Source organism: Chaetura pelagica, unplaced genomic scaffold (genome assembly GCF_000747805.2).
Source record: "Chaetura pelagica isolate M959 unplaced genomic scaffold, ChaPel_1.0 scaffold269, whole genome shotgun sequence".
NCBI lineage: Eukaryota > Metazoa > Chordata > Aves > Apodiformes > Apodidae > Chaetura > Chaetura pelagica.
This window is the reverse complement of record NW_009954705.1, coordinates 1,292,299-1,312,621: the sequence shown is the minus strand read 5'-3', so window position 1 is coordinate 1,312,621 and position 20,323 is coordinate 1,292,299. Positions and strand designations below refer to the sequence as shown.

Below are 20,323 nucleotides of genomic sequence, written 5' to 3'. Positions count from 1 at the left end.
ATCAGGTGAGAGCTCCCTTTACTCACTTACTTTTTAGACTCTTTTTATTTACTGCCTGCCTTAGGTAGCCATTTGCAGAGTCACGGGCACCAACCAGTACCCAGATGGAAGGCTGTTACAGGCAGGCAGGCAGCAACACAGGTGTTCTGGGTTTTTCCATTTCACTCCAAATCCTCAGCCAGGGTGGAGGTGTAGGCACAATGAGCCTCTATGGAGTCAGTGTAGTAAAAATACAGCTCTCTGTTTCCATCTTAGAAGGGTCATCTCCAGAGAAACATGTTTCTCTCCATTAACTATAGAGGGAGCCTAAGGATCAGGTGTGCTGGCCAGTGTATAGCCAGGCAGGAGGAAACCAGGCTTGAGCGATGTGTGTAGGAGCACCAGTGGGGGTCTGTGGTCAGGCTTACAAAGTCTGTTCTAGGTTCACATCCTGGCTGCCAAACTATTTCTGTATCTGGGGCCTCCAAAACTGAAATGCATCTGCCATCCACTGCGAAATCCAAGTCTCATGCAACAGAGAGGAGCAGCTTCCCAGGTGGAATGCTGCACTTGCAGCAGAACTTTGGGAGATACTTACTTCTGTGTCAGGAATGTGGCTTCCAAAAATCAGCTAAGGTTACATGTCCAGCTCTGTTGGCACTGCAGTCTTGGAAGATTTACTTGGAAGTTTTAGGTGGATATGAATGATGAGGGAAACCCCAAAACCTTTCATGTGGGATTTCATCTACATTTAGATTAGAAACACACCATGAGCTAGTGCTATAGGCTCAGCAAGAATGTTCAAGGAGGTGTGGTCAGTAGGAAGTCTAGTCTTCAATTAAAACATTTTAGAAAGTTTGTGTTTAAGGTTCTGTCCTGCATCATTGGAAATTATAATAGCATGCATGAAGGCAATGGGGAAAATCCCTTAGGATTTCTCCAGGTGAGTTACAAGCCTGTTCAGACTTGCAGCACGGAAACTAAACTTACTCTAGAGACATATTTCTTATTAAGCTTTACAGTGACCACGTCATTGTCATGTGCATTATGAACACTGCCTTCTAAAATGAGTATGATGTGTCAGACATGGGTGTGATGTAACATATAGTTAGGAGCCAGGAAGATGTCTCTAGAGAGTAGGTCAGAGCACTTTAGTTAGCTACCTGAAATAGATTGTGGGAATACATTTTGATGGGACAGTAGTTCTAATGGAATCAAATGCACAAGTATGTATTTGCACATTTCCTGGCTATACAGTGCCTTAAAGGCAGTCCTGAGGCCAAATCTGCTGCCTCACTTGCTGGAGTATTGCCCAGGCTGGCTTCTGGATTGATCCATCTGGAATAAACAAGGTATTGAAAACTTTAGGTAACTCCTGTGTTTTAGGATACACCTCATGAGACATCTTTTTGCCCTATCTGGGGTCCATCCAAGAAGGGCTACATCATTCCATGGCATGGGGGCAAGTAGGATTTGGAATGAGTCTGCTGTCCATAAGGCCAGTGTGGACATATTGAGCTGGGTCTTGGAAGTGCTCAAAGTTCAAGCTGCTTCTGGTGCAGACATATGCCTGTAAGTGCAGTGCTAGGTAATCAGACCACACCTTTTCCCAGAACTTGGAAACATACTGAAGAACTTCACTTGGACGAAGATCTTGGTGCAGTGCTAATCAATATACATAATACCAAGTGCTTCCAGCATTCCCTTAGGCTGAGCTTTTTCACTCACACAGGTGCTTCGTAGACACTGATTTCCAAAAGATTCCCAAAACATCCAAGTACATTTGTCTTTCCTGCACATAACATTGCGCTGTGCAGTCTGTGGCTCAGATTTCTTTTGAGAAGAACTTGAAGCAATATTATTACACACAGGCCTGTTTTTGTTTATATCCTGGCTCCCTCTCATTGCAAAATACTTCATTTCACAGGAATAATTTTAGGGCCTGGAAACCGAATGCTGTTTATTGAAAGAGTGAAAGAGGAGGATGAAGGACTTTACCAGTGCATAGCCACCAACTTCAGAGGGTCCGTGGAGAGTGCAGCGTATGTGACAGTACAAGGTAAAGCATGATGGTGCATGGGAAGGGCCAGCTTGCCTGGGTGATGTTCTTCCTCAGGCTGGAAGGGTGGGGCATGACTTGGGGCTCAGACCGTAATCTCTGAAGGCAGCAATTTGAAGGAAGTCCTAGCAAGGGAAGTGTACCAGGTTGGAAAGGAAGCCTAGCAGGAAATGCTAACTCAGAGCATGTTTACACTGACCTAAAAAGAGGAATTGCTTCAACCCAACAAAGATCAGGTCAGTGTAGAAGAGAAATGTAAATTTAGTATCATCAAAACAAACAAAAACCAGAATATGGAACACTCTCCTACCCACTCATTTTCCCATTTCAGGTTAATTCCATAGAAATTAGAGGCCTGGGATACTTTAATTTGTTTATTTTCAATGTAAAGTGAACTGCCAAATTGGACTAGAAAATGTGAGTGTAGCGATAGCTACAGATGGGTTTTTCAAAGGCACTTGTAAGAAGTAGGTATGATCTAGTTATTTCTGTAACCATTACTTGAGTTATTTTGCTGTTCATTTAAATGTCCAGTGTGTTCTGCCTTCTGCCAAGTGGGACTCAGGCCTATGGCAGTGACTTCTATTCATTAATTTTACACTGCATAGAAATAAATTTTATCCAGTGATTTTTTGGTTTCATTGAATACTCTTTTGGTTCATATATTATGAAATACAGAGAAGTAGGTTGACATTATCTATATAAGTCAGTGCCATGTATAAACTGAATTTTACATAATCTATCTTATTGATTTCATGTATTAAGTAAATAGCCCTGATTACTTTGGGTTTCTCTCTATGGAAGACAATGTGACTTTAACTAGGTCTCTCGGGCAGAAATTATATCTTTGTGGGTGTTCTCATACAATTGGTAAATGTATTTGAATGCTGCTGAGTATTTGAACACTACTTTACAGCAGAAGACAATTACAGCTAGTAAGTCAGTATTGATTTTCTGCCATGGCTGTGTTAGCAGTCTCAGTTAATGATGATTGTTGATGATACAATTATGGTTTTGATTTTAAAGGTCAGGAATAAGTATATGTACCTGTGGGCTGGTCTAAGTGCTGTAATCAAGGAGTTAAGACCACCTCTGGTTTTAAAAGCCTCATGAGGTTTTTATGGCCACTCTAATAGCTAAAAGAATAACTTTGGCCTTAGTCCTTGCTGTCCAATGCATCCTACTAATAGATGATCCTGGGCAATGGAATTCATTATTGTATTGACTTTAAACTTCATTGTAGCTTGGCTATTTACTGCAACGACAAGCACTCTGTCATATGGCTTCTAGGAAGTTGTATCTCCTAGTCTGTGATCCAGAGGAGAGGAGAGGAAAGACAGCAGCAGGAAGGCTGCTTCTCTGATTACACGACCTGAGGGACCACTGGCAATGTTGTTGTGTGACTCCTATGGGAACTCTTACATAAACAGGAGATTAAGTTTACCATATTAAAATTTATGAGGTTGAATTACAATCTATTGAGACCGGGTGAGAAAAAGTGAGAGAGTTTGTCTTATCTATATGATCAAGGAAATTGCCTTTCCATCATCTCTTTTCCTGGAGGGACATCACTGGAGGTTTTCTCTCTCATTTCTACACTAAACTGGAGTGCCTGTCCCTCTCCCAGGGAATGGCAGCCTCTCACCCTATCCCCCAGCCTGGAGGGACAAGATCAGGGTTTAAACACTGAGCCACTAGCTTTTCTTTCTGAGAAATCCAGGCCCTGCGACGGCTGCTGCTGCGGCAGAGCACGAGGCTGCAGATCAAAGGGAGCAGAGCGATGCCTCGTGCTGATGGCCATGTTCAGCAGATTGGGAGAGTAGTTTGTGAAAGAGTCAGGAAGGAAACTGTCTGCTCTCTTTATTTCCCCTGAAAAAACACACTTATAGTCACAGATAAAACAATATGTTATTTTTGTATCCGAGATGGGTGAATGGATGGTGGAATCCAAGGGCCGTCTTTAATCGCAGCCCATGTTTGGTTTGGAAGCTGTGCTTGCTGGGCTGGCTGAGGAGGAGAGGGGCTGCAGCTGTGGCCATGTCAGAGCAGGCTCTCTGCTTGCTCATGGCTGAGGGACTGAAGCAGCAGTGACTCTGCAAGGAGCAAACAAGAACAGCAAATGGCTGCCAGAGCACCCAGCGGGTGAAGGGGACTGTGTCCCTAAAAACCCAGGGACACAAGCTGCTGAGCATGGGGGGAGCACAGGCTGTCTTGAGCAGCTCTCTGTCAAGGGGTCACCCAGTGGCACATTTCTGCCCTTCTTGTTGACTGGATTAATTGCCGTGAAACCTTGTTCTGCTTCTCCTCCTGGGGACCCTCACAGTCCCTCTCAGCAGGAGCCAGCAATACAGCTGGTTGCAGAGGAGCTGCACTATCTGAGCTGTTGGAGTGAGTCCAGAGGAGGGCCACAAAGATGCTGAGAGGGCTGGAGCACCTCTCCTCTGCAGACAGACTGAGAGAATTGGGATTGTTCAGCCTGGAGAAGAGAAGGCTCTGGGGAGACCTTATAGCAGCCTTCCAGTACCTGAGGGGGGCACAAGAAAGCTAGGAAAGAAGTTTTTACAAGGGCTTGTAGTAATAGGACAAGAAATGAAAAGAGGGGGTAATTAGGTTAGGCATTAGGAAGAAATCCTTTAGAGTGAGGATGGTGAGACATTGGAACAAGTTGCCCAGGGAAGTTGTGGAAGCCCCATCCCTGGAAGTGTTCAAGGCCAAGTTGGATGGGACTCTGAGCAACCTGGTCTAGTGGGAGGTGTCCCTGCCCAGGCAGAGGGGTTGGAACTACATGATCTTTAAGGTGCCTTCCAACCCGAATCATTCTATGATTCTATGAAGAAGATGTGTTGATGAAGGAAGCACCATTTTTTACAGCCCATGCTCACTGAAATCCGGATGTATAACAAGAAAATGGATGGAGCAACATGCCCTGTCTTAAAATTGGTGCTTGATAACTTGACATGAACCCTGCTGATGAAAAGGAAATAATCAGATTTACTAAGCATTCATGGAACTATTCCAACAATACGAAAACCAGAGAGTGTAATTTAGTTTGGAAAGGACCTTTAAGATCATCGAGTTCAACTATTATCCTAACACTGCCAAGTCCACCACTAAACCATGTTCCTAAGCACCACATCCACTCTTCTTTTAAATACTTCCAGGGATGGTGACTCAACCACTTCCCTGAGCAGCCTGTTCCAGTGCCTGACAACCCTTTTAGTGAAGAAATTTTTCCTAATGGAAAATAGCTTTTTTAATAGCTGTCTGTTTTTCTATCTACCTACCTTTCTGACTTTGTATCTCAAAGATCTGTTGTGTCTTTTGGATCACTCTGACTCTGAACTCATCAGGAATGTTTCCATGAAGTTTAACTAGTATTCCCTTGGCTACTGTAAAAGGTTCAGTCTGGGTTATGAGGGTAACTGTGACAGAAAAAGTGAACATCGGGGGACACTTTTCACCTCAGAGAACCACCAAAGGAAGCTGGAAGGGAGTCTTGGAGGTCTCTAGCTCAACATCTACTCAAACCAGTATCATCAGCAATGCTACATCCAGTCAGTGATGGCTTTGTCAAGCCAGGTCATGACAACCTCCAAAGATGGAAACTCCTGAGCATCTTTAAGTACTTGTCCCAGTGCTGCACTGTCGTGATCGTGGCATCACACAGAATAAGCACAATAGGTCACACTGGTGTAGGGGTGAGAGACATTTTGAGTGCAGCAGAGTGGTGTTAGTGCCCCAGGTATTGCTTTTTCCCTGGTTGACAACTGGCAGAGAACTTCAGGGGCAGGAAGGGGGCTGCCACTTGCCACAGTGAGTCAGATGGGGCAGAGCTGCTTATAGGGAAAAGTCTGTGTCTAATGAGGTGGCTGGTGGTTAGAGGTCTGGGAAGGGTGGGATGTGTAAGGGGGAGACAGAAAACTTAGGCTACCAGGAAGAGAGAGGGATTTGGTCCTGCTTACAGCCCCTCCAAACTCTGTCAATCCTAAATCTTCCTTTGGGTGTTCTACCTCAAATAGAACCTCTGCCTACCCAGCTGAAAGGCACTCAGCCAGCTCTGGCTGCAAGGCTTTTAGCAAGCCTAGGGATCTGGCATTTGACAACCCAGCCCAACCTCAGCTTGGAGAAGTGTTTTCTGGTTGCCTAAATTAACTCAGGCATTTCCAGGCATCACCTTCATGGCCCTTCACTAACTCCAGGGCAGCATGCAGTAGCTGTTTGGAAATTGCTGCCTTCCACCCCTGGATTGGCTGTGTCAGGCCTTAGGGGTTTTCTGAGTCCTGCCATATGGAACAGCAGCAACGAATGAACTTTCAGCCCCTCCAGGTTTTGCTGAATAAATGTCAGAAGCTGTTACTCGCCATCTGCATGGCTGCTGCTCAGAAGCAAGACAAGAGTATCCAAATGTGAAAGGAAAGCCTGATGCCAGAGGATAGGCAAGCTGCATTAGGGAGTATCATTTATGCCATCATTATTGTCTAAATCAAGTCTTTAAAGAATACCTATGGAAATTTAACACTCATGGCATTTTTGAGAAATAGATACTTTATATCTCCTTTTGCAGTTGCAGTCACATTTTTCTTTAATGAGCTTTATTCTCGAAGCTTCAGAGTGGATGTGCTGGAGCAGCCTTAGATATAGAGCACAAACACAAATCTGATTATCACCTTTAGAGAGGGAAGACAGAATGTTAGGTAAGCCACAGCTACAGGAAGCAATTGAACCTCTGAACAAAGCTTTGTTACCTTGCCTAAAACCAAGCAACATATCCCTCTGGATTACCCGCTAAACCCACTGGTGAGACATTAATAATCCCTTTTTCGTGTGTCAGGAGTAACACTGAGCTGCCTGGGGTCTGAAACTGCTGCAAGTGCTGTTGACAAAACACTGTGAAATTAGTTCAGAATTACTCCTCCTTGTCAGCTCGTTTTCTCTCTCTGGAGGGTGCATCAGAATATGATGCAGAACGTTAAGGGTTGGGGTTTTTCTTATTATTTTTTTTGTATTACATTTGCTACCAATCAGATGGAAAACATTTTGTGGGCAGTGTGGTATTTTGACACAATCACAGGATTTGCAAAACAGATTGCTCTGAAACCGTTTTACAAATCCCTAAGTAGCAGTCTGAAGTGCATTTTATTTTGGCTTTTTTGAAGATCTGCCAGTGGGCTCTAATGCTCTCCAGATTTCTAGTGTTCATGTTTTCTTGCTGCTTCATATTCAGTCATTGTTGGTTTTTGTATTGCCTTTCTGTGCTTAATCTGTTCCCTGGTTTGGAGAGCTCTCCCAGCTCCCTGCCAGCTGGGTTCTATGAGGTGCTGCTGGGTCGTATAGAGGAAAGGGTCTCTTGTCCCCTCAGGGAGCCTGTCCCTGTGCTGCTGGTGTGACCAGCGGGAGACCTGAGAGCACAGAGCCTGCCAGGGTACCAGCAGGTTGGAGGGAGCACTGGATCCTGCACCCCAGGCTTCTGGCCACATTGCTTGCTGGGGATTAAGATCAACATCCCCATGCCAAGGCTTGCCCAAGCTGAGCTCATAGGTGTCACACTGGGTCCACCCACCCCATGTGAAGGAGAGCTCATGAACTGCTGCCAGCTGCACCACAAGCCTCCAAGGGAGTCCCCATCTCCTCCCCAGAGACGTTTTTGGTGAGGGCTGACAGATTTCCTGCACAGCTGGGATGGAGGTACAGGCTGCAGGGCTCAGCCTTCAGCTGGGAAGAGGTTATTGGCCTGGGGCAAAGCACGTGCAGTGCCCAAGGAAAGGCACCAAATGCCCTGGATGAAAACCCAAGCAGCAGCACTGCAGCAGACCCTGGGTCACACCTGGATTCACCCGTGTCTACACCAGCACAAGCCTTCCCTGGAGCTTCTCCTGCACTCAGCAGCAGCTCTCACACCTCAGCATTGCCCCGGGGAAGGGCCAGCAGAGCCATCCCCTCCCTGCAGCCCCATCCTCTCCCAAGACTGCTGGGAACTGAGCATTTCTGAGACCTCTGCTCCTGTCCTGCATGTGGGCTTGGCTAGATGGGGTTTGTTGTTGGGGTGGGGGCAGGTGAAGCTGCATTAACATGCCTGCACACAATCTCACACAGAGAAAATTTTGCTAAAAATACTCTGTATTTGAATTGCCACCTCAAAAGGAAATTATTATCTGACTGGTCAGCCTCAGCCTGATTGACTTCACCTCTTGCACGCCAAGGATTGATTTTTTTACTGAAAAATGTACAGATGGGTGGAATGCAATTTTGCTGTGTTCAATACGATGGGTTTACTGGGGAGAACATTTTTTTTTCCAGGCTCTGTGAGCCAGTCCAAACAGAGATTAATGCCCCATTGAAAAGAAGCTGGACCTTCCTGGTATTTTATTTTCATGGCAAAGAAACATGAAGTGCCCTTGTTTTGCAGGTCATTTTCTAAAATGCTGGCTGCTTTATTTTCCCAGGCACATCAGAGAGGTCAAACCTGGAGCTGATAACTCTGACCTGTACCTGTGTGGCTGCGACCCTCTTTTGGCTCCTGTTGACCCTCTTCATTCGCAAGCTGAAGAGGGTAAGAATGGATGGGGACCTCCCAACAGCATCTGCCTCTCATTGCCAGCCCTTTGCTCATGTTAGAAAATCCTTCCCAGACCACTGGGACTGCTGAGTCTACCAAAAAAAGATTTTATTCATATATCGCTCAACTTTGTTCCCCATGCAATCAGCAGGCTGCTGATGGGTGCCCAGGGAAGCGTGTCTTGCAAGGCTGCGCATAACTAAGCCCAGAATCAAAGCCTCGGTGGGGGGTGAGGCTCTGAGACTCACAAGCATTTGGGTGCCTGACTCGAACCAGAGGCATCCCCGTTCCCTTGAAACCTCTGGGAGTTTGGCATCTTAATGTCTTTGAAGATCTGAGTGAGTGGGAATGACAGAACTTCACAGAGGGTGCTGGGGTCTGGTTTGCACACAGTGTCAGGTATAATTACATCACTTGTAAAGTGATATTTCACTGAAGTAGTTGTGTTGGTGCAGCCACTAGAGCAGATGATCCAGTATCAGCAGGATAATGATAACTGCCCCTGCAGCTGACCATCCTTGTTCAAGGCTGACTGTGATGGTTAAAGCCTCTTTTGGTTGACAGCACCACGTCTGCCTTGCATGATGTCTGCAAGTTAAGCCAGAGCAGTTCTCATAAAGTATAAAATACAGTTCTTCAGCAGTGCAGAAAGATCTCAGAGCAGCTTGCAGGAGGAGATGGATTTAGGGAAGGGAGGTATCTGGGCAATGGGGTGCACCACGGAATGGCTGCATGTCCCCTTCTCCCCCCATCCCACAGCACAGCATGGCTGAGCCCTGGCTGCCCCCCTTTGCTCAGCCCCGGGGCTCCCACAGCACAGTGCCACGGGGACCAGCGCACAGCCACCACAACTCTCCCTGTGTTTGTGTATGTGTCCATGTGCTGTTCCCATGAGGAAAGGACAAGCAACATGATGGTGCTTAGTTCAACAGATTTTCCTTAAGTTCCAACTAATAGCCGAGAAATTAAAGCAAATTCTAGATGTTTTCTCAGAAATATAAGTACTCCTGTGTCAAGAAAAGTCCAGTGGATTACAATGGCAATCTAGGTGCTCTTTGAAGGAAAATATGTTTTAAACAGGTGGACTGCAGATAACTTTAAGTTCATCTTGACAGGCTGAGAGAGTTGGGGCTGTTCAGTCTGGAGAAGAGAAGGCTCCAAGGAGACCTTATAGCCTGGAAAAGAGAAGGCTTCAGGGAGTGGCCTTCCAGTATCTGAAGGGAACCTGCAGGAAAGCTGGGGAGGGACTTTTTTCCAGGGTGTGTAGTGATAGGACAAGGGGTAATGGTTTTAAACTTGAAGAGGGGAAATTTAGGTTAGATGTTAGGAAGAAATTGTTTACTGTTAGGGTAGTGAGGCACTGGGACAGGTTGCCCAGGGAGTTTGTGGATGCTTCCTCCCTGGAGGTGTTCAAGTCCAGGTTGTTCAGGGCTTTGTGCAACCTGGTCTAGTACAAGGTGTCCCTGCTTTTCCAGGGGTGTTGTAACTAGATAATCTTCTGGGTCCCTTCCAACCCAATCCATTCTGTGATTCTATGATTCTGTGATCTTTCTTTACATTTCCCAGGTGAAGTGATAATCCATTTGCTCAGTAGAAAGCGAACTTCTAGCAAATTAATTTGAAATTATATGTTTGAAATTACAAGTTTGAGCCTGGGTGTTCAGAAATTCCCCCATTTTCAAGTGATTTCAGTGAATTTGGCAGAAATGATACCAAAGAAATAAAAAAATTCTGAAAATTTGTAAACAGTTTCCGAAATGTATAACATCTAAGTCTCCTGAGGACTAGTCTTGCACAACTTCTAACCACATATGAGCTATCTTTGTGGGGTATATGGAAAAAATAAACACTGGCAGTTGAACTCCATCTGTTGCAAATGGCCACTTCTTGCTTTGCACAATCGTGAAGGAAAGTTATTTTTATCAGCAATGTTTAGTCATTTGCTGAAAATATTTCCCTTGACCGTGCACACGGCCTGCGTCATAACACCATATGTTAATACAGATCCACATGGATTTCATTGAAGAAACTGATATGTCACATAAGAGGAAACTAGAGGACAGAGTTTCTTTTACATGAGAAGTCTTGCAATAATTAAAAAAGCCAAAAGGAGCTTAACCAAAGCATCTATTGGACTGTGAAACACACATCCCTGTGGACAGAATTAACTTGATATACTTGATCCAAACAGGAGGATGCTGACAGATACCCTTATCCTCTTTTACATTTTGCCATATTCTTTGTTTTCTAGCCTTATTCCTCTGAAATGAAGACCAACCACTACCTCTCTATCATAATGGATCCTGATGAAGTCCCCTTGGATGAGCAGTGTGAACGTCTGCCTTATGATGCCAGCAAGTGGGAGATTGCAAGGGAAAGGCTTAAACTAGGTAATATTGGAGTACTTCACATGGGGTTTGCAGTGATTGAATGAGATGTAGTTGTACAGGTAAAGAGGTATTAGGTACTACATACTGCCAGGTTCAGTGTGAGCTCTTCCAAACCAACTGCCCTTGTCTGTGACTAACCTGTAACATTTAGGACTGATTGACTGTGTCTACCTGACTTGCAATATGTATCTTTTAGTCTAGGCAGGAAAACTAAAATACAGACAATAGTGCTACACTCTGTTTTCTGCAGACTTAAAACACAACATAGAAGCAGGGCAACTGAAGGCTTCCCAAGCAAACCACTGACTTCAGTGCTTCTCTCTCTAGACCCATGACCCTGACCTTTGGCATTTTTTGCACTGTAATTTTTTTCCCTTGTAACCTGGTTAAGTTCTCATCTGCTAAAAACACCTGTGCAGAAATGGATCCTCACACTCCACTTTGTACCCTTCCCTTTTTCTCCCTTTCCTCTTCTCTCCATCACACTCTCCCTATGTTCCTTCTGTGCTGCCAATTTACATTCTTGTCAGTGCACCAGAAAGTGCAAGAATAAGACAGGAGTCCACAGATAAAAAAAAATAAATCTACAGAAACTTCAAACTTGCAGCTAGCTTCCCTGCAGATGCCCCAGTGAAAGGCATGAGTTTGGGAGCATTCTTTTCTTGCCTAGCTGACGAGGAGAGCTGGAGGGTAGGGACCAGATTTTGAAGCTGAGGAATCCTTCCAAAAACCACAGAGATTTTACCAAGAGGGTCAACATGAAAGTATCAGTGATAAACTCAGCCTGTTGCTATAGTGCTGTTTGTTCTTTCAGGCATGTGTTAAATTTGTCCTACAGCAAGGGTGAGAAAAATCCCTCCATTTTAGCTAGGAGCTGAACAGATTCCTTCTATCTTCTGGGGATCAGGGACAGGCGGTGTTTAAGACATGGATACACTTAGGATCACACTTAATTTGCCTGCTAGAAGTCACAAGGAGACCAGATGTGGATAAGCACGGCTGAGATATATTGCTAGTGATTTATAATTGTCATACACAATTCTGGGAATGCTGAAGCGTAACCTTGTGCTGGAGTATGTTCAATCTTTGAATAGTTTTCTTACCATGATGGACCAAGAGCTTGATGTGCAGACAATATGATCACTGGTTTATGTGATGCTTTATTTGTGTGTAAATTCCATGGAGAGAATTAAGCAAAAATGGAATGTAAACACCAAGGAAAACCCACATCTTGCAGAGTTGGTGTTGGAGTCCAGAGGTGAGGAATGATGACCAGAGAATGAGTTAAAAGCAGAAGAACTGGTGTAAACAAATAAAGAATGCTGACAATGAATGAGAACCAGATTCAGAGAAGCTGGATATGTGCAGTATGCTAGGTTAGCTCAGTGCAAGTCCTGCTTACACGGCAGTTGGCTCAGTCATTGTGTAACCTTGGCAGTCTCTGAGGATTAGTGTCTCACAAACACAAAATGTGCTTCTATGGTTTTTAGAAAATATTTTTACTTAGAAATGCAACCCCTTCCAGCATCAGATATGTCTGTTTTTCTCTTTCCACCTACTTAGCCTCCAGGATACATATTTATTGTGACTTTTGCAAATAAGTCCCTTCTTTCAGCCCACACCTCCTCTGCTCTGTGTTCCTCCAAAACACACGCCTGCTGCCCACAGCTGTGATGCAATGCTTATACAACAGGACTCTCCCTTCATCTGTAAGAGCTACAGACCTTACAGAGAATTTCAAACAGGCACCACTGAAGTCAGGATAATTATCATTCAGTATGGATTAGTCTGACTGAGAGCAAACTGTCATCTTTTCATTAGGCAGAAAAATGCTGGTGCTGTAAATCACTGTCAGTGTGCTGGGCGTTACCATCGCCATCCAGTGTTGGACTGTCACGTATTTCTCACCCTACTCTGGGGCTTGACCTTCCTAATGTATGAGAGGTCAACCACTCCTGATGCTGTGGTGCAGGACCCCCAGGGGAGTGTTGCCACATGGCTTGGGCACATGTCAGACACAGCGGTGGCAGATGGCTTCCTGAGGCCTGCTCCCTCCTCTGCACTGCAAGCCCACGGCACTGGCACTCAGTGGGGAACTTCTCCTCCTTCACCTCCAGTGCTGTCTGACCTAACACACAGGAAAATATGAAGCCCTGTGTGGAGAAAACCCAAATGACTCAAACTGTGGCAAAGGACCTGAGAAATGAACACACCTCTGAGCCTCTGCCTTCCCACAGACATGGAGAGCAGTGTCTGCAGGAGCTTTTTCCTCATGCCTCAGACCAGCAATTCACATGCTTGAAGGACCCTGCTAAAATGGGATGAAAACTGAAACCTCCTGATCCAAAACTCCTTGACTGCAGAATATGTTCCCTTTAATGAGTTCTGAGTTTCCTCCAGGAAACCAAAGTCAAACGCAGAAAATCTAAGCAGAGCATTCTCCTTCCTTGGTCTGGATGTGAACGCTGCAACATTTCCTACCTGAGCATCACCCCAGTTATGGCCAGCATAGCTGCGTGAGGGCTGTGAGAAGCTGACTGCTCAGGTGGTTGGTCAACTTCATATTTCTGTTTAATTTCTCTGTTTTTAATTACTTCATGTATCAACATAAGGGGCTCTTTCAGGAACTGTCTGTTAAGAGTCATAGACACAATCTGCATACTAAGCTGTGAAGTTCAGCCTACATGCTGTAAAGTTAGAGCAGCCCTATTCTGTGCTAGCATTTAGCAAACGATAGCAGAGCAACAAAGGCTAATGCACCAAGTAATATTAGATTTTCCCATTAAATCACAATAGTTGTTTTGAAAAGGAAGTATTGTTTCCAGTGCTCATTCTCCTTTATGAAAGGTTAGCAGCTTTGTGAGGCTTTATGAGCTAACTGGTATGTTTTCCAAATGGTGACTAAGTAGGTTATCTTGGTGTGGGAAGTGAGTTAGCAGTGAAGGAAGCAGATAAAAACTATGGATTAAACAAAGGTATGATGGGTTTTATAGGACCTCAAACTGCAACTTCATCTTGTAGGGACCATGAAAAGTCAAAACAGTAAGAACTAAGAACATCAGTTCACCAAGAAAACTGAGACCTTAGTCTTCATGTTGCTTCTCTTATGCACCTGCTGAATGAAGAAGCTATTATCCAGTAGCTGAAATAGGTGACTAGATTTTTGAAGATATACACTGATTCACCCGTATTTGTGTGTTAAATGCTAAGCCCTTCACAAACCAAGGCTCAGTCTGCTTATGCTTTTCAGCTGTGTAGATTAAATGCTTCATGGTTTTTATTGGTGTAAAAAAATGCAACATCTAAGGGGGGAATTAATTTCTCAAGTTCTTTTTGGCTTGTCATATTCCACTCCACGTTTTCATTACTTTGATAACATATACTGTTTGTTTCTACTGACAGGAATACTGAGAATTACAGTTTAGAAATGTGATATACATATAAAAGATAGTATCTATTTGGTTTAGAACTGACAGCAGCTCTTTTTCTCTGTTTGTGAATGTCTGTGTGGGATTAATCTGTCACTTAGACATCAATAAGTTAGATGTCCAAATGGGACCTAGTCAAACATATGTCCATCATAGGAAAAGAAAATTGTCCTATGCTTATGGCTACATCATATTTGGGTATCTGAGAATAAAATACATGGCCTATGTGATCCTTTCATATTAAAAGCTCACCTTTCTTACCCCGCTGCTGTTCTCTTGATAGCCATTTATGTGCATGGGTTCTGCTGGAGGTGAAGCACAATACAGTCTGAAAATAGTTACTTGGAAATAAAATGTGTTGCTAACTGATACACTGACAAGATCTCTGTGATCACAACTCTGCCAGCCCCTCGAGAAGGGCAGAGGCAGCCAGGCCTGTCCACATGAGCACAGTGTCAAAGAGGTGGTCAATATTCCCTGCTTCCAACACTAATAAATCATGAAGGATTCTGTGAAGATCATACGATTGGCATAAATAGTCATGAAATCTAGAGAAGTTGTAACAGTACCCCTGCAGTCTTACCTGGTTCTGAACATTAGTGAAGAAGACTTCTATTGTTGCTATTGAAGGCTTCTATTGTTGGAGAATTGTATTGATGCTCACTGATTTATTTCAAAAACCTCTGGGTACTTCTCCTATGGTCTGCTCAGTAGCAGCATGATGATAACATGGCACAAATGTCTGCCCTTGGGCACCTGGAAGCATCATACCTGCCATGAGCAAACCCATCATTTGGCACTCCAGGTCCCCTCTCACTGAATTGACCCAGACCTCATTTTGCAAATATAAAGGTCTCATTTGCACAGATTTTCAGCTTCTTGCCGCTCTATGATCCCAACCTACATGGACTTTTTTGGGCAAGTGAAGCGGGGGGCTGTGCATGTACTCCAGGGGTTACAATGCAAAGTTGCTGCTGCCTCCCTGGAATGAAGATAATTTTAAGGCACCTTGTTGGAGAAGGAAGAGTTTCATTTGTAAAAATTACCGAAGCCTGTCAAGCTGCATCTTAATATGTACACAGGCTTAGGTGTGTTGCTGAGGAACTAAGCAGCAGTGCCACAGCCTGCTGCACTGTGAGGTGTGCTCAGGGAGAAGTGGAGCAAATCTTTCTCTTGCAGAGCTAGACTGAAAAAAAAGAATGGGTCAGAAGCCAGTGTACCTCCACTGGGTGGCTGCATTCATTTAGCATCATTTTCAGTCATATCGTTCCCTCTGATGACTCTGTCTTCTGATTTGTCTGCTTACTCTTAAAAATCCCCCACCAAGCCAAAAAACAACAAAATAAACAACCCCAAAAAGCCTAAAAGACCTATATGTTGGAAATATACATGTGATAGTCATTGGAAAGCACATTTTTTAATTAATTGTCTATTAAGCCATTTGCTGATGAGATTTGTTTTTTTACGAGAACGCGTCTCTCTGATTTATTTTCTTTACAGGAAAGTCCCTTGGACATGGAGCTTTTGGAAAGGTGGTGCAAGCATCTGCTTTTGGAATTAAGAAATCACCAACATGCAGAATAGTTGCTGTGAAAATGCTGAAAGGTATCTTGCTGCAAAGCTGGGCTGGAAAAAATGATCCCTTATATAGTGTCCCACTTTTAGTATGATTCTGTTGAAAGCAAGAGTGTGTGATGTTATACCCCCACCAGTAACACTCTGAAGCCTCCAAAAGATGTACATCAAGTTTCAGGTCCACCACAAGTGAAATGGCAGAACTATGAAATAAAAATTGCAATCACAGTAAAAAGGGTGATAAGTTGTCACAAGGTATAGACAAAAGTTTCAGATGCAGTGAGAACCTGATTGTCTAATTTTATTGAAGATCCAGTTCCACTGCTTCAAATGCCAGTGGGAATGAAAGAGTCACTTTTGTAGAATCAGAAGGGGCAATTGGATTTCCCTACGTTGTACCATTATGCTAGACTGACCCTATGCTGAACAATGTCAGTGAAATTTAGCTGAAGCATAAGGCATCCACCTCGACATGAAGATGCTTGGATGGACACTTTTGTATTTCCCTTGGTCATTAGTTCTAAGAATTAATCATCTCATCATCAAAACCAGATGCTTCATATCTACTTTGCATCTGTCTGACTGTGGCTTCTAATTCTAACCTTCTCCATTACATGATATAGTGACTTTTCTTCATGAAGGCACTTTTATTAAGCTAAACAGATTGAGCTGTTTAAATCTAGGAGTTGTTGTGCAGGTGCATCCTCTCTGAGCCGCCTGCAGCCTCATCACAGGGTGCTCAGGTTGCTGACACCCAGGCTGTGTAATGGATTTGCCAGTGCTCTTCATACACCAGTGCTCTTGCCAAAGTGAAATCATCTTCCAGATAATCACTGCCACTTTTCTCATTGGAGCCAAAAGGACAAAGCCCTTCATCAATTTGAAGAGGAGATTGGGATGTTAGCAAGCAGAACGATCCTCAGATTCCTTAACCCAGAGTCCTGGTGGAATCTCTTCTGATGTAATTACCTTTCCCTTGTTTATGTATTTGAGGATCCTAAGCAGGTTTTTGTTCAGTTTTGGTTTGGTTTGGTTTTCTGCATTGCCCTGGGACCTTCTGCTGCCCTGCTTATCTTTTTTGAACCCAGAATCCTTTTCAGTGTCATTCTCTGCTAGAACATGTGCCCTGTTCTGCCAGCAAGGCATGGATCCCTGATACTCTCAGATGGCTCTGTTCAGGAGCAGTTTGAGTGCATCCCTGTTACCCAGTGGCTTCTTGCATCAAAGCAGCTTGTAGGAGCATGGGTGATAGTCTCAGACCTACAGTTTGTCCCTGCAACACTCATGTGAAATAGCTTCTGTTTCTTGCCAGCAATGACCTGGCAGCTGTACTCCACGTGGGGTGTGCCCCCTTGACATTGTTCTGCAATGTGTCAGGTGTTTCCACAGGGGGTGGTATGTGCTACTGTGATATCCAGGATCATCCCCAAGGAGCGAGTTTGCAGCTGAGAGGGTTGCAAACCTTTCTCCCCTCTCTTGTTCCAGAAGCACAGGAATACCCTGTTGGACAATGCCAAATGAACAACTACCCTGCAGCAAGCATGTCTGGAGAATGGGAGGAAACAAAAGCTTTGGTCCCTGTCCAGACCTTCAGCAGCAGTGGGCCAATAGCCATCTGTGTCACTGGTTGCAGTGGGATAGCCTGTCACCTGGGTCACTGCCTGACCCCTGGTTAACTGAGCTGTTTTGCCAACATGCAGACATATGTGCTGGCAGGGTGGACTGCCAGATTCAGCATTTATTTACATACATCAACAAGCTTCTTGTGCCAGCCGGCACTGTCAAGGCACCAGGGATTGTTCCTGGAATTGATGGGAATGAACAGCAGCTACAAGAACTCCTCATGGTGGGATTCATGTGTGTGTGTGCAGGGTAAATGCTTGTATCTGAGTTAGTTGCTCAAATTTCCTTTTATCGTCAGTGGTGAGAGAAAACAGTTCATCCCATCCTAAGGCAGATCCCTGCATATGGGGAGCTGAGGGCTCGGTTAGTTCTGCTGACTATGAAGAGAGCCTGTGGAGACTAGATCCTCTGCAGGTATCTTCACTATGGACACCTGAAGTTTGGGGAGATCTGCCCCATTCTCTGTGACCTCGCTAGATGATGCATGAACTTTGCAGTCATCCATGGGCTTTGTCCTCACACAGTTTCCATGAGGTGGAAGGGAAGTGTCACTGGATAGATGACAAGTTTTGTGCGGGGCCACCAACAAAATCTGTTCCATTCAGAAGTTGAGACCAAGCCCTTCAAGGTCTAGCTCTAGATTCTTTCCACTGTACTCCCGTTGTCATTAAGCTGAAAAAGTCCTTTTGGATCCACACAAAGCAATAAGTTTTTTCTTGCTTTCTTACCAAAATAAAATTCTGCAGAAAAAAAATAAAATGCTCAGACAGAATTAAAATAACTAAACATTTAATAGAATCTTTTGGGCTTAGTTGTGGGATTCCTAATCTCATTACTATTACTTGTTTTTGTTAATACTGATCAGAGCTAGTAAAGGTGAGATGCAGTCACTTAACTTTAACCCATTAGAATTTACTTCCTTGGTCTAGCTTAATGCTTCAGGTTTCCTCTGTTATGAACAGAATCAGACAAGCATCATCAATGGGTGGTTCATCTCGTCCCTGTACAGATGGCTGAAGGTAACTGCTGCATCAGCTTCTGGAAATGCTTTGCTCTTGCCACTGACTCCTTGAGATGTTTATTAATTCAGGCTACTGCATAAACCTGAGATGGCTGAAATCAGGTCAGCTGAAACATACTCTAGAGAGAGTTAGCTATAGTCTTGAATTCCCTTTTTATTTGTTCTTTCATTTTTTGGCTGAAACAACAAAACTATTCATGTGGGGGAAAAAATGCTCTCAGTTCTAAATATAGCAGAATCTACTGGGAGGAAGTTGAGTGCCTAAGTCTTTTTATGGGTTTTATTGCAAATAAGAGGATGCTGAGCAGAGAGGAACAGACACAGAACATCAGCACATGAAGGTACATCCAATAATTAAAGTTACTTCCATGGAAAGCAACAAGAATTGGTAAAGTGCAGCAGCCTCAGTTATTTGCCATTTTTCATTTACTTTATTTTGCATTTACAGAAGGGGCCACAGCAAGTGAGTACAAAGCACTGATGACTGAGCTGAAAATCCTGATCCACATTGGTCATCATCTTAATATTGTGAATTTATTGGGAGCTTGCACAAAAAATGGAGGTAAGAAAAGCTGCACTGCACCAAAAATGGGTTTGGATCACCTCCCAGTGACAGTCAGTTGGTCATGTTGTGCTTTATCCAGAGGTCAAGGTATTAGCTTGAAACATTCAAGCTCATCCTGTGGTTGATGAAGAAAAGAAGAGAAAAAGAGATTTTTTTGTCACTTAATGAAGTAATTAAACACTTACTTAAACTCTCTTTTATTATTAACATGACAAGTGTGAATTTAGGACCATGCCAGTTGTCCTTTATCTTACTCATTTCACTGCTCAAGCTCAACTCAAACATAATCTGGAAAGGCTAGGAACAAGGGATATCAGCTGCTGGCCCTAAACAGTGAATCACAAGGCAACTGTTGTAAAATCCTTCATGATACTTCACTAAGAAAAGCAAAGCGCTGTATGAGCGATCGCTTGGTTTAGGTCTGTCACTTGTTGTAGTTCAACAAGTGTGTGTGGGCTGTGGGGCTCCAGCCTGAACACAGACTGCCCAAAGAGGAAACAGAGGGTCCCTCAGGACGCAGGTTCATGACCCAGCCTTCAAAAATTAGGCCCTTCCCTAATTTCCAGAAACAGTGTTGCTTTGCTAATATGCCCAGTGTCCTTCAAGCAGCCTTCTATGTAGTTATTTTGGACTCAGGTTATAGTTATGGGCATGAACTTCTCAGAACTGATCACACCTTGAATTGCTTTAAACCACTCAAAATGCACTTCCCTTTTCCCCAGGGCCTCTGATGGTGATTGTTGAATACTGCAAGTATGGCAATTTATCAAACTACCTGAAAAGCAAGAGGAATTTTTTCTGCCCTAACAAGGTGAGGAGGCAGATGCCTCTGGGAGGGTTCCTCTTACCTGACCTAAGTGTCAGCAGTGCAGATGGCAGCCTCTGAGCTAGTGTCCATAGACGTTCTTCTACCAAAGGAGAGAAGCAGGGTTTTGATGTAGTTCACCTGAAGTATTCCAATACATGGGGGGGATGTGTTGTGCCAACAAAGGATTCGTTTCTCTCCCTGGCCATGCAAAGAGACTGCTGTGAGTAATTTAGATGGAGCCACCTACAGCAAAAGGAAGTGAATCCTATCCAAAGTGTCCCCACATGCTCTTGCCCTGCCGCTGACAGATCCATTCCTG

At 44.1% G+C, this 20,323-nt stretch overlaps 1 protein-coding gene across 1 annotated transcript in view; it reads left to right on the top strand.

Moving 5' to 3' along the window:
- Positions 1-20,323, top strand: part of FLT1 (fms-related tyrosine kinase 1) — a 91,339-nt gene that overhangs the window by 56,599 nt on the left and 14,417 nt on the right. The window contains exons 14-19 of the mRNA XM_010005653.1: positions 1,901-2,038; positions 8,482-8,588; positions 10,846-10,984; positions 15,913-16,017; positions 19,080-19,193; positions 19,919-20,007. Of these exons, the coding sequence (XP_010003955.1) occupies positions 1,901-2,038; positions 8,482-8,588; positions 10,846-10,984; positions 15,913-16,017; positions 19,080-19,193; positions 19,919-20,007 (692 nt within the window). The remainder of the gene's footprint in view (positions 1-1,900; positions 2,039-8,481; positions 8,589-10,845; positions 10,985-15,912; positions 16,018-19,079; positions 19,194-19,918; positions 20,008-20,323) is intronic.